The sequence below is a fragment of the Rhipicephalus sanguineus genome, chromosome 4, assembly GCF_013339695.2.
Source record: "Rhipicephalus sanguineus isolate Rsan-2018 chromosome 4, BIME_Rsan_1.4, whole genome shotgun sequence".
In the NCBI taxonomy this organism is placed as follows: domain Eukaryota; kingdom Metazoa; phylum Arthropoda; class Arachnida; order Ixodida; family Ixodidae; genus Rhipicephalus; species Rhipicephalus sanguineus.
This window is the reverse complement of record NC_051179.1, coordinates 109,300,244-109,314,813: the sequence shown is the minus strand read 5'-3', so window position 1 is coordinate 109,314,813 and position 14,570 is coordinate 109,300,244. Positions and strand designations below refer to the sequence as shown.

Genomic DNA, 14,570 nt, shown 5'->3' with positions numbered 1-14,570 from the left:
GGCTGCAGAGGTGGTCGGGCACGTCGCTCAGAATCCTGGCGACGCCGCTTTGCTAGACGTTCCTCCCTTTCCTCCCGTGTCTCCGCAGCACGTTTAGCCTTCCTCTGTTCATTCTTCGTACGCTGAACCGCTAATTGCCAGGCAACCACTTCGGGATCCGATGACATAAGCTTCTCGGCTCTTCTGCGCCGTTGAGCGGCATTTGCGCTCTCCTTCTCCATGGCGTTACCCACCTGCAAACGCCAGTCAGAGGCGCTATCAAGCAGCACCAGCGCATTGTCAGACGGCGACTGCACAGCGAAGGCGAATAGCTGCGCGCGCCATGGCTACGACGTCACCCCTATCGAATGCGCAGAGCAGCAACGGCGAGTCGCGCGCGCTGGCGCCAGTCTGTCTGCCCGGCTACGACACCACTCCTCCCGCTCTCCGCCACCAGCAGCGGCGAGTCGCGTGCGGCGGTGGCGGAGAGCGCGTGAGATGCTGGCACCGAACTCATCCTCGCGCATGCGCAGCACGGCTCATGATGACCCACGTGAAACCGGCTCCGGCTAGGCAAGTGTAGCTAACGCTGCAAAAATCATCATAATGCGATGACGTCAACAAAACGTCACAGCTTGGCAAAATTTGTGGCGTCTTCAAGACGTGATCGTGACGTCACGTCTTGATCACGTGACATCACATGATGGCGTCATCACACGAAATCGTTGCAGAGAGAGGCCTGCGAAGCACTGCTGCGGAGGGAGGACCATGCTGCAACAAGCCATCCGCCTGGCGAAATGCGCGAAGCGACAAGACCTCTTTGCTTGTTTTTAATCGCGGAGCTTCCAGCGCCCGTCAAATAGGCCTGTGTACCTGGGACGGGGAGTAGGGGGCCTCCTTATCTGGCGGAACACTAGAGTTGTTATCATCATCATCGCTGTCGGTGGGCCGATCACGGAGGCACTGCAAAACACGTAAGGTGAAGAAAGCTTCCAATTGCTCCGATCCCGGAGGCAGTGTAAAACCACGTTGGGTGCGGAAAGCTTCAAGGCGGGATCAGTAAAATCGACGGAGAAGACAAAGAAGATAGCATTTCGCCTTCCCGTCGTCTCGATTTGTGTTATGCACTCTACTGTGGGAGAGTGGTAAGCCGGGTAAGCCGCCCCGTAGCTAATTGTGTAACGACCGGGGTACAGGATTGTTTATGCATACGAACAATTGGGAGTGAGAGTGCACAAAGTTCACACAGTCAGCAATATACGAGCAGTAACCAAGTTGATGCACGTATCGACGAACCGAAGATGAAGCAAGGAGACCACATGTAATTGGCTAGAAGCCACACGCCACACGCTGGAGGCTAATTGCAATGGCTATGTCTGTAATACCCCCATGTGTGTACTGGTTGCCATCGTTTGTCGTTACGAAATGACAACATAGTACAGTGTGCTTCAAAAAAGAATTTCAATTACAACAAGTGCACACTTGCAAACGCATCTTGCCTTTGACAAATGAAATAATTTTGTTGGCTCTTCCCACAGATTTCTGCATACCTTTGTTTCTTACTTTCGCCCGGTCTCGTGCTTAAAAGCTCGCGTTCATCGGCGAACAGCTGCGTGAAACGCATGCGCTCTCACTGCGGAGCTTTTCGAAGACTGAAGGTTCATCACAATATCAACTCCACATCACAAAGAAACCTATTCGTGCCTGCTTTCACTCTTCTTACGGGACTTCGCTACCGTGGTTTCGACGGCAAACTGAATTAGCTCAGATATCGAGCGGTACTTCTTTAAATTTGAAGCTTTACTCGCGGAACACTTTTCTTGGCAGTGAAGGAAAAGCTACCAGGGCAGTAATTCTGCAATGGTACTCCTCGTATACCTATACGAAGTAGTCTGGTTCGGCGCGCGTTTCCTTCTTCTGCGCAAATTGATGGCTCCGCGACACAAGCGTTGCGTAGCTTTGTGTGCTCAGACAGTCATTGGTTGGCGGCGTTCGTCGCAAATTTCTGAGCCGAGTAGATAGATGAGTCGAAACGTGAAGGACGCTCCATTGAAGTACGCAGACGCCATTTAGCCTCTCAGGTGCCCGTGGAACGTGCGACATTCTCACACTTCCAGAAACTAGAAATGACAGCGCACACGGTAAAGCGAATATGGACACCCCCGACTGGTGGGTGCTGCGTCCTCTTTCAAATAGCTACCTGTCCGAAATGAAGTAATGTTGCTTTTCGAGGCGAAAACCTTGTCTCGTTGAACGGCTCACTGAGCGGAGCAAGACAGGCGAATGAAGTGAATGAAATGAATGAAGTGGTTGAAGGCGAATGAAACCCGCGTGACCTAAGTAACTGATGACGTACAAGATCGCATACATTTGTGACACCATCGTGACGTCACGTGAAGACGTCATCTCTTGGCATCTTCGCCTGCTCAAAGGTGCGCCGATCCCGGAGGCCATGCAACACCACGTGAGGTGGATAAAGCTTCTGGTGAGGAGGAACAATGAAATCGACTGAGAAAGCCAAGGTAATTTAATGTGTGTCTCTCCCACTGCGGCTCGTCGTGTGCTGCAAGAAGTCTGGTCATCGACTGTATGACTTGATGCATTCCAAGTGTGCAGCAGGTTTTCACCTTCAAGTGTTACAGAGAGTGTAACAGGCTGCTGATTTTTTTTTTCTCACACAGAAAACACAGACGCGATTGAAGCACTACTTTCATTACCGGTAGCGCTCGTGTAATTTTCCTCTGTAGCCTTCATTTCATTGCCAAGAAGCGCTGTCCGCGAGTACGGTTGCATGGATTTATGGCAGAAGAAAGCAAGCCATGCGAACACCAGCACAAGAGGAGAGAAGGGGACAGCGCAACCACCCGTATTTTCCTAGCAACAACCCTCCCCCCCCCCCTCCCCGCCCTCCTAGCTACCTCCGTTTGTATAATACGATGCTCGCATAGCCACGACCGTGAGGTAAATACTTCATTCTTCAGCTTCGAATGCCTATCTCGAGGGTATTAATTAACAGGACAGCTGAGGAAGTGGAATTTCTTGGCGAGCCTTTTCTTTTTTTTTTCAATGCTTGAAAAAGCCACGCATATACTTAGTCGAAATTAGCGCACCTGCCGGAGAAACTTCCGCGCATGGGCAGTCATAATAGTGTTGAAAACTTTCTAGCAAGTGTCGTATCATTAGAATCTTCTTTGCAGGAAGAACTGCATTATTATATCCCATTGTAGAGTACTATACTCGCGGACAAGGTTTCTTGGCAATGGAGCGAAGGCTACAGAGCCACAATGCACGTATCCTACCACTAATGAATGTAGTCCTACAATTGCGTCCGTATTTTCTGCGTGAGATGTATAAAATACTCCTTCATTTTCTACATGTAGCTTTCTGAGACTGAACGCAGCGCACACAAGCGAGATATTTGCATTTCTCTTACATTATACGTTGTCACTTTGCGTTCTTGCGTGCTTGAAAAAGTCGCGCCTGTTACCCGTACCTTAGACGCTAAGCAGCGTTTGCGTCGAAATGCCACGCCAGCCATCACTTTCCACGGCGTTACGAGACGCGCGCCAAACCGGACTACTTCGCGTAGCAGTACATGTGCAGACGCTCCGCCCCCATAGCTTTCCCTTCATTGTCACAAAAAGTTGTCCCCGAGTATAGTGCTCTAAATCTTCTACCACATGTTCGAACGCACATGGTATTCACTATCGTTCCGTCGGGACACTTGCATACAGCTCTGCGAAAGCCATGTAATGCTTGAAATCGTTCACCTATTATTCTGGACATCTGCACATTTGCGGCGGAGCGAAGGCGATGTTCTCAAGAGACAGGTTACTGGTGTCCTGTGGTACAATGCTACTTAGTACTTTATCGTCCCTATTTTTTTTTTCTGCACACACGGGTCAAGTCGCTGAAAATTCCGGCTTATAAGGTACGTCATCCTGAAGTTGTGGTACATATCAAAATGCAGAACGAATTACGGAAATCAGATTTTAAATTTTCAACTGGCCACATTTCTGAACCGCATAATAAAAGAACATAACATTAGCACACCTTGCATATCACCAAAAGAACTCAATTTACTGTTTGCGTGATGATGTGATACGGCGACTACCTTTTTCTATGTCTGCATTGTATTCTCCTTATTTTTTTGTGATCACGTTCTGAAATTCAAACACATTTCTCCTAGTAGGATAACAGAGAGCTCAGCTAGTATTCACCTCGTAGGTTGTACTAGCATAGCTACATGCTTTTTTGTTACCCTGTGTACTAGGGGGTCAGGGCCCCTCGATCAAGCTGTTCTAACAGTTTTTACCTGCCCTCCACGTAACGTACTCAAGTTGCGGAATAAACTTTCAATTGAATTCAATTCAACCTTTAGGGATAGCTCATCGCTCTCTCATGGTATGCTCTAAGCCGCCCCCCGCCCCTCTTTTTTTATACACACCAGGTCTGGTGGCGAGTACGCATGAAGCCCATTTTCAGCTGATAGGGACAGCGCACTACTTTTCCCTAGTAGAGCACATGTATGACTCGAACTCGTTCACATTCAACGCGATAGCATCGTCATGGACGTTGTTGTTCGTGAGCGAAAAGACATCCCGATGGATACAAATGAAATTGCCGAACACGTCAACGAATGTTCGGATCGAAGCCAAGTTTCTCAGGGCAGCTCCTGCAAACAATTGTGCCAGTGATGAAATTAATGTTCGGCTAAATTTAAATAGGCATGGAAATCGAACTCGGGGCTTCCGAATGCAAAACAAGCACGCCTTCCAAACGTCACATGAAGGCCCGACGGTTTAAGCTGAATAATGGGGAACCTATATAGTGAGTGGGTTGTTGTCCTACGGAACACTTCTGCACATGACATTGAAACAGGAGTCACTGCGACAGTGACTTGCCGCTTTATCATCGACCTCATGCGTAACGTTTATGACCAAGTCACTTGAATCTCCCGATTGTGACGGCGACAGGAATTTACGCTAATGCTCTCTTTCGGATATGGGTACACGCCTCGTTGAGGCCGCTAGCAGCAGCGATGACGTCAGCTTCAGAGTTATTGCGTGACTTCCGGAAAATACTACACAATTTGCGTCGCGCATGCAATCAGATTACAAAATACTATGGTGCCCTCCCGTACCCTCGAGTGGCACTCCGCTCTCTTCTTTACCCTTTCATATTTCGCTGTGCTCGTTCGCTCGGTGAACACGAGGAATGAGGCACACCGACGCTCAACGGAGGAACGGACGCCTAATGGCTCATTCACATTGGGGAATCCGCCCGCCACAGCGACCGGAATTCACGCGCCGCCGAAATTCCACATTGTTCACACTACTTAGCAAACGCACCGCCGGAACTAGGGCGTCTAGTTGTCATCGTCCCTTCGCGCGAAGGAACGCTGGCATCGACGCGCTCGGCGTTGTGTACGCGTTTCGTTATGGTGAAGCGCATAAACAGGAGCAGGGTCGTCGAACTGCTGGGCCTGCTGCAAAGCAACTTTCTGGCGATGTCTGACGAGGATAAACATGCATTCGCCGAACAAAAGAAACGACGCAAGCACTTGTGGTTGGTTCGTCCTGATTTGCAAGACGCGAGAAGCTTGGTCGAGCCGAGGTAATGCTACCCGTTTTGCGAGATCGCGATGATGTATTACAAAGATGCTAATCGCGACAACACTTGGCAGTTGTCGAGAGCTACAGGATCATAGGAAAGACTTCGCAGTTGCTGCGGGCTTCGACGACTGCGATATCACAAGCGCGCCGCCATTTTTCGAATCTTCGACTCGCGTTCCGATTGGTTCGCGGTGAAGGAATCCGGCGGCAGCTGCCGCAAAAATCGGTCCAAGACCGATCGACGCGGAATGGGCTTTTCCGGCGGATCTCGCTGCCGCCGAAGCGGATTCCGCGCGCTCTGGCCGCCGAATGTCTCAGTGTGAACGCGCCTTAAGAGTTGCGCTCTAAAAACTGCGTTTCGAAAAAAAAATTAGCGCAGTTTGCACTAAGTCGCCCAAGGGTGGGTCACAGCAGAGCTGGTTGACTGTTGGTGGATTTGTGCAATGCATTTGTCAGCGGTGCTCGAGCTGCGTCGCCAGAGCAAGAACGCCCCCCTTGCAGAATCGGACACACACCTCTGCACGGCGTTCCCCGCGCATCGAATCCTTCTTCGGTAGACACAAAAAACAAAGAAAATAAAAGGAGCTTTGCAGCCGGGGACGCCAAGGAACGCGTCGACGGAGTAGAGAGGCAGATAGACGAGAGCCACGGACTATTTATTGGCAAAATAAAAACGAATTAGATATAAGCTTTCAGTAAAACATGAAAAAGCACAGAAAAAAGAAACTCAAGTTACAAGTGAGAGAGTGAAAAAAAAATCACAGCATATCCACGGAGTGAATGATGATGAGTGGGCGAAGCTGCGGAGGTTCATCGGTAAACCGTGAATCTTCCGTAAATTCTGCCCAGTACATCATCACCGACGTGAGATCGGGCGCGTTTATACTAAAGGTTCGATGAGTTATGACGACTTGCAGCTCACTTTAATTTTACATGTACGCTGTGAATTTTCATTGTTTAGAAAACCATTGCTTTAGAAAACATCTGGCGTCTTTCGTTAAGCAGCTGGCGTCTTTTCATTTTGCTTTAGAAACATCTGGCGTTCTTTCGTTTTGCTTTTACAAAACGTCTGGCGTCTTTCGTTGGTTTATTTCATCAATCAACGGCGTTTTGAACAAAATTTTTATTGTTTAATCACGCACAGGAGAAATCTCACCAGGCACTACCTTGGAGGTAAACAATGGCTGCTAATGGGAATGAGAGACAGAAGAAGTCGGCTTTTAGCTAACACTTACACTTCTACTAACGTTTCCTACTGGAACATGCCAATGGCTGCTAATGGGGAATGAGAGACAGAAGAATTCGGCTTTTAGTTAACGCGCACGCTGCGAATTTTTTATTGTTCAACAACGCACAGGAAAAATCTCCCACCGGCACCACCTTGGAGGTCAAAGCGTAAGACTGGTTACGCACTACGACTACTACGACTACGACTACGAGGGACGAACGGGTGCCGCCTTAAGGAGCTTCGCCCCTAAAAAAGTCGACGGTACAACAGCCAGGATATGAGTAGTTAGTTGAGGTAGTGATGCTTAAGATCATTTTTTAAGGACTGCAAGAGAAACATGATATTTAATAACAAATGGTAAATCTTTCCAAAGTGAAATTGCAGTGAGCGCATATGATTTTTTGCCGTAATTAATAAGAACCACGGGCAACAAAAACTTGTTATTAGCTGCAAATCTTGTTACATTTTTATTCTGCAATAGATCATATGACATGAACGGAAGAGTGAGCTTGTTATGAAGCAGTTTGTGGAACAAGATGTCTATATTAAACTGGAACAAATAATTACCAGGCAAGATATCGTAAGAGTGGAGTAACACAGCGGCACTAGATTTCATGGAACTGGAAGTGATAATGCGTAATGACTGATCTTGGATATGTCGAATCGATGACAAGTGACAAGCGCACGTGTTGCCCCATGAAACGATACCGTAGTTAATGTGACTATGAATGAAGGCAAAGTACAACGCTAGCAGAGCCTCACGAGAAAAGAAAAGGGCGAACTTTGATTAATAGGCGGATGCCAAACGAAGTCTTCACCTTGACATGGTGGAAGTGACAATGAAATGTAAGGTTAGGGTCAAGATGTATGCCGAGAAAAGTAACGTCATCGCAAGCTGGTATAGAATGAGTCCGAAGTTTTAGTTCAGGAATAAATGTTAAGGGCCTTTGAGCAGTCTTAAACAACACATATTTTGTTTTAAGAGGATTAAGGACTAAGTATTTGCTGCTACACCAATTCATAATGTTACTCAATGCCATATGTGGTTTGGACAATCGCCTCCAGATAAAAAATGCTTTTCGCCAAATATTTCTTTCGCTCTCTCTCTGTACTCCTTCTCTCGCCCATGAAGTTATTGCATCATTCGCCTGACGAATCGGCGCATGTCTCCTGGCAGCGAAGCAGAAGAGGAAGAAGAGGAAGGCGATAGAAAAGAGGACGAAGATGGCGTGTACCGATTCATGATGATGTTCATTTTCTACCTACGACACACGGCCGACCTCGAACTTAGGAGCCCTGCTGTAAAAACGAACAACACTTAGAGCAGTATGTGCTCTACTAAAGCTTCGTATTTAAGGTGGTGGTCCCACTCCGGCGAACCCCCCTCCGCATTTTACGCATTGTTTGCGGACGCACTGTGCTCGCTGCGCTTGACAAATAAATATTAATTGTAATAATTCAGAAAGCTTATGATCTCCGCTTTCTAATGACACCTGGTGTTAATGCCTGTTCGGAAGCGTTACCTAATAGCAATGAAAATAGTAGGAGCAACAAAAGGCATTTTCGTTGTACAAGCCTCCGTTGTACTGCCAGTACGGCGAAACTGTTCAACATAACAAGACCAAATTTACTGTGCCTTTAGAAGAAGTGCTATTTAAGGTTTCTATGAAGAGATATTAGCCATAAAGTAATTAGTAATTTATTTACGCTCCAATGAAAATGGGCAAAATATTAAAAGTTTTTGTGAGAATATCTTTTTTACTGTTCAAAGCAGAACAATAATATTTAGTGGCTACGTAGACTACATTACACTTATTTTCCATGCGAAGTTGCTTTGTGTTCTGACGAAAACTTGATGAATTATTATTGTGTCAATGCTATTGTGTTTATGGCTGTACTTGGTCACGAATTACCGATGAAGCGACAAAACTATACAAGCTGATACTGTGAACTTCTACATAATGAAGAAGCAAGACCCTTTCTATGATTCTATGAAGAGAAAATTCCTTTACACTTAATAGGGAACCTGCAAGACAGCAGTGAATTTACGTAATTTTCCTGCTGACCAGTCCCGTAGAAACTCGCTTTTTTTTCTTTTAGACGCTAATTGCCAACGAGTATTGCACATTAGTAGGTGCATATTGTGTCTTTTATCTACTTGTGCTCACTAACTTGACCACTCAGTGCTTCAAACAAAATATTTTCAATGAATCATAAGTCTCACAGGCGTTTTCTGGTGGTAGCTCCATCTATGAAATGAAACATCAAGTTGCTTTATGCGAGTTCAAGCGTTCGCCAAAAGTGGCGCAATTAAACATAATAAAACGGGTAGAACAGGCATGAATTATATCTCCAGGCCTCATAGTTTGCTTCACTAGCTAAGTCTAGTCGCCGCGCGTAACAAACACCAACCGTAAAAGGAGGAGGGCTTAGTGATAAACCCTTTCCACTCGCCCCACGTCAGCAGGTGGGGCGGTCTCATCAAGCGGCAAATGGTTTCGGTATGCAGGAAGATTGCGCGTTCGTCACGCGTTCTTAGAACCAGTGTTCCCCGGCACATCTTTAGTAATGTGCATCTCTTTGTGGTTCAGCTGCTCGTGTTTTGCGCGTTCCTTTGAGTGTTTTCGTGCCTGTGAGGTTCGAAATTGTGAAAGGAAGGACGCTGACATGCCGTGTGAATGATACGTATGTAGCGCCGCTTCAAAGGGGACACGATGGTGAACGTATGAAAGCTTGTCATTGCCGGAATTTTCAAAGTATGCCTGTCGAGCACTGTGCCGACAACTTCCACTGACCAGTAGTGGCAAGTTGTACCCAATCAGGTAATTACATCCTAGTTGCAACGATGCGACAGAAGCGAGACTTTGTTGAAGATGCAGAACGTTCTAGTCAACGTGGCAGAATATTCAATGTACGGGACCCTGGAAAAGTTATATTGTGCTTTGTGAAAAGACGCACTCACTTCGGATGAGACCATCACTGTCTTTGCCACCATTGAGCGCTACGGTGTCAGGAAACAGTTCGCCTGAGGAGGACTACTCTACCTAGTGATAACGCTGTTGCGCACTGCTACTTTGTCGTAAAGCGGCTTGCTGCATAGCCAGAAGTACTACTAATGATCGGATAGCAACTAGTTCGTAGCAAAGTACAAGGCGGACAGTGCAATGTCTGGTCAACGAAAAATAACCTGACTTAGACGCACGTGAGAGTGGCCACATGAACAAAATAGTGCCGATACATATGCTACTGACGAACATTTTGTTGAAAAACTTTTGCGGCAACCTAAATGGAAAACTTGTCGATGGTGCCTGTAAGTCAAAATAAAGGAAAACCACAGCTTTCCACAACAAATAAGTGTATTCATGCTTTTATAGAACAAGCATAAATAAAAACTGGATTCTGTAAAGGCTACATGACCGGTCATGTAAGCCCCCAAGGCGACCCTGTCCAGCTCTGACCCAGTGCAGCAACAAGCCCCGGTCGACCGTCGTGCCCGGGCGGCGGCAAGAGCCAATGGTCTTCTGGACTAGGAGGCCCACCCCCAATAGCGACTTATTTCTACCAATAAATGTTGTATTCTCTCCCTCCCAAGGGGGGGGGGGGGGGCGCCCAGCCCCCTCGTGTGCACGCCTATGCTGGCCGATGTACATACATATACTCAGTTTCATACAATATATGCAACGCTGTGGAAGCTATACAAGAAGTTCAGTCAGCAGTATGTGTGACTACGCGCGTCTTGCGCCTGGCTTTCATCGTTGTAAACGCTCGTGCGAGACGACCACGAACGCGCCTGCACAGCGTCGCGAAAGGTTACAAATGAGAACATAGAGACGAAAATAACGGGGTGTCTTGCCCTCCAACGCACAAACCATCTTGGTTTATTACTGTTCCCAAGAGAAAAAAAATCATGTCTCACATGGAAAAATCATTGTCTTCTTTCTCACGCAAACGCATTCATTGTCAGACGTCTCGCTGGCAGAAGCATGTGTTCTAGGAGGTTCTAACTCCGGTAATTAGTGGTAGTCATGTGTTGAACTGATCATCAAGATGTACTTTATTTTGGTAACCGTTTATTGCAGTTTGAGAGGATGAAATTTCGCAGATAACTCTCGAATTATAATTTGCTGAAATCTGTCTGTCCATTTTTTCCTCCTCCAATTGTAATAAGCAAAAGCACGCCCCCCCCCCCCCCCCCCCCGCACACACACACAAAAGACATGCGCTCGCGCGATGCTATAAAAGTCACTGGCACGGTCACTAAAATGAACCAAAATGATTGAGTCAGTAGCGGCCGTGCAATTCCACTGAAACGCTGCGAAGCGTTTGATTGATGTTTTGTTCAATACCATTTCACTGAGGCACATTATATTATGTGAGTGAGTGCGTTAGTGAGAGCGTAGCGCGTGCGTGTGGGTGAGAGCGTGTGTGTGTGCGTGTGTGAGTGCACGCTGTTGTACGCACCAGTGTGCGTGTGTGTGCGTGTTTTTTTTCTTTTGTTCTCAAGCGATTGTATTTAGACGCTGCGCTGTCCTTTCTCAAGGGCTGCAATAGGAAGCGAGCGTTTGTCCTTACAAACTGGGGCACTTATCGTCATGTCGTTGAAACGACGCCAACAGTTGGCCCCGATTGTAGGTGAAAGACGCCGTCCGCGTTTGTGCTCCTTGCTTTTTGTCGGCCGATTTCCGTCACCTAGCGCGACATATAACATATAAAACACGCGCGAGGCGACGCTGACCATACTTGCGCGCGCAATTTTCTCGCTTTCTGCAAACGTGGATGAGTGGCGTCGTCTGTTGTCGTTTTTCGAACTATTGGCAAGATGGTGGTAGTGGAACCGCCACCTTAAGGGAGTGTTATTCGCTGTTCATGTTAAAAGACACTGTTATTATGTTATTCACTGTACTATGTGGGACGTCAGAACAAGCGCTGCGCTCGCTCTCAAGACACTTGCGATCGATTCAGTGCCGTGTACCCAAACAATGACAACAAAGCCATATTTTGGACAAAAAAAGATAAGTGTTGGGTCATGAGAATTACGTCGTTGTGTGACCGAAGAGCATGTCAAGCAAATGAAAAAGCGATACGAACATGGCCCGATTACGCAGTCACGTTGCACTCTTAAATGCGAAGTTTAGGCGTCCTGCGTGTTTTTTTGTCGTTTTTCTTTTTTGTGCTATACACAGCTATTTATTTTTGTTGATTCCTATGGCTTATGCAAACTAAACTAAGCACGTGAAATATTAATGGAATATGCACCTAGATATGACGAGGTCAAATGAGGTTAAATGAGGGCAAAACAGGTTATATTATCTCTACCGTCAGAGGTACCAGGCTCATTCGCCTGACGAGGACGCAGTGCTAACGCAATTCTATTTCAAACTGAACTTCCCCTGCTTCTACACCCTCACTCGTGTACATGTTACGGTAATAAAACGAGATATCCTAGGTCGACCTCCCACACACACCTTGCGTTGTCCAGTTACTGTGCGGCACGATTATATCGCGACCTTTCATCCACAGCGCAACGGCGAAAGGTGAATTCCTGCCGTGTGCCGGGAAATCGAACCCAAGCTTCTTACGTTGCACATTTGGTGCAGTGATTTGCCACCCTGATCTCCAAGAATTCAATACGCCGTATATTTAGAGTGTATTATAAATGGTTGACATCATCACCGCAGTAGTCATCATTCGCCTGACTACGCCTACTGCAGGGCAAAGGCCTCTCCCATGTTTCTCCAATTATTACAGCCCTGTGCTTGCTGCGGCCTCGTTATCCCCGCGAACTTCTTAATCTCATCTGTCCACCTAACTTTCTGTGTCCCCTTCGCGCGCTTGCCTCCTCTTGGAATCCACTCTGTTACTCTTAATGACAAGCGGTTATCCTGCTATCGCGCTATATGCCGTCTACATGGCCATTTTTTCTAGAGTTTTACTAAAATGTCCTCATCGCCCGTTTGTTCCCTGACCCACTCTGCTCTTTTATTGTTACACCTGTTCCCAAAAACAGTGTTTGACAGCAGTTGAACGTACCAACGTTGTTTTGCAGTTGGCGGCGGTTCAGCGGGTGCGCTGTTAGCCAACCGTCTCTCGGCAAAGCCGTCCCTTCGCGTGCTTCTACTCGAGGCCGGTGGAGTGGAGGACACACTGAGCGCCGTGCCCCTGATGGCCACGCTTCAGCTTCAGGGACCGAAGGACTGGGCCTATTGGACGGAACCGCAGAAGAATGCCTGCCTCGCCCTTAGCGACCAGGTATACGGAGCTTTTCACGGCATTCTTCTACAAAAACGTAAACAGTATTTTCAGAAGCTGATTTTAAGTCAGCAATTAAAAAAAAAAAACACACACACAATTTCCCGAACTCCCCCGAATCGAGAAACAAAATTATCAGCATTATAAAACAAGACCGACATTTTGTCACATAAAAAAATGTAATAGAGACGAAAGACACATCATAACATTAACTAACTTAGAAAGCACTATAAATTACGTGAAGTCAACAAAATGTCAAGCGTAATAGAACCCCTCGCTAATGGTAAGTGGTGCTGACTATCTGCTCTTATAGCAATGTACTAAAATCATGCATGCCTGCTACTATGTGTCTTCCTGACTCCATTTTACGCGCCGTACAGTGCGGCAAGTCTCTTCGGAGAAATTCGCCACAAATTGTGAATGGTCGCCATAAGCAGATATAATGCGCTGGCATCTCGAACGCTGCGAGTACTTCCTGTTCATCATTCTAATTGTCTAGTAATGATACGAGTAAATGTCTTTTCTTACTTTTCTGCATGGCGGTGAAAATTTGCGGACCTTTGAGTATCACAAAAAGAGAAACTCTGACTTCATCTCCTACGCAGAAGTTGTGGACACTAAAAGGCCAATACCTGCGTCGACCGCAAGCTGGAGACAGTTGTTCGAACATCGCTTATACTTCAATTTCTTGTGCCTGCATTTTCTTACAAATACATTGAAAAAAGTGAACGGTTCTCGATAAACCCTTGCATTATGGTAGCACATCTATGTAAGCAGGGATTATAAGTTGATCCACTATAAAGTGCTCACGTCCTCGACATATCCTTGCTGCGCCTCGCACAGTGCAGTCCATGGCCACGCGGCAAGGTTCTGGGCGGGTGCTCGGGCGTCAACTTCATGCTGTACGTTCGTGGGCATCCCGAGGACTACGACCGCTGGAGCCGGGTGCACGGCGCCACCGGATGGGACTGGGAGAGCGTGCTGCCATTCTTCAAGCGGTTCGAAGACCAGACCGACATACGCCTGGCTTCATCCGGTATCGCACATTCGCTCGAATTTCTCTATTGCGAGCGCTTCACAAAGCGTAGCAGATTCTGTACTTCCTGAAGCGAAACTTACCTACGCGAAACTGCGAATTACACAATGCGCAAAAATTTTTAGTAGTTGGTTAATCCTTATTGTGCACGTTTAAGGACACGTAAGTTTTCTTTCAGGGTATTCCATCTGAAGAACAGTGAAGAAGTAAAGCGCGTTTGAAAAACTGCATTGCTCAGATATTGCCATTACAGCCATCCGGACCTCAATGAAAATACACCGTTCGCTCTGAAAAAAACTTGCATAGTAACGTAGACGCTGTATATGTATTGATGTACTTTCACAGGACAGCGGCCTTGCCCCGTGCCCTCAGCGTCCCGTACCATTCGAAGTATTGCCGATACAACGTGCCAAACTGTATTCCTGGTCGCTAAACATATGAGCAATGTGATGGTTTGTTGCAC

General features: G+C 47.0%; 1 protein-coding gene across 1 annotated transcript in view; it reads left to right on the top strand.

The window, feature by feature from the left end:
* Positions 1-14,570, top strand: part of LOC119391497 (glucose dehydrogenase [FAD, quinone]) — a 36,866-nt gene that overhangs the window by 11,409 nt on the left and 10,887 nt on the right. Inside the window, exons 2-3 of the mRNA XM_049415306.1 lie at positions 12,869-13,071; positions 13,915-14,107. Of these exons, the coding sequence (XP_049271263.1) occupies positions 12,869-13,071; positions 13,915-14,107 (396 nt within the window). The remainder of the gene's footprint in view (positions 1-12,868; positions 13,072-13,914; positions 14,108-14,570) is intronic.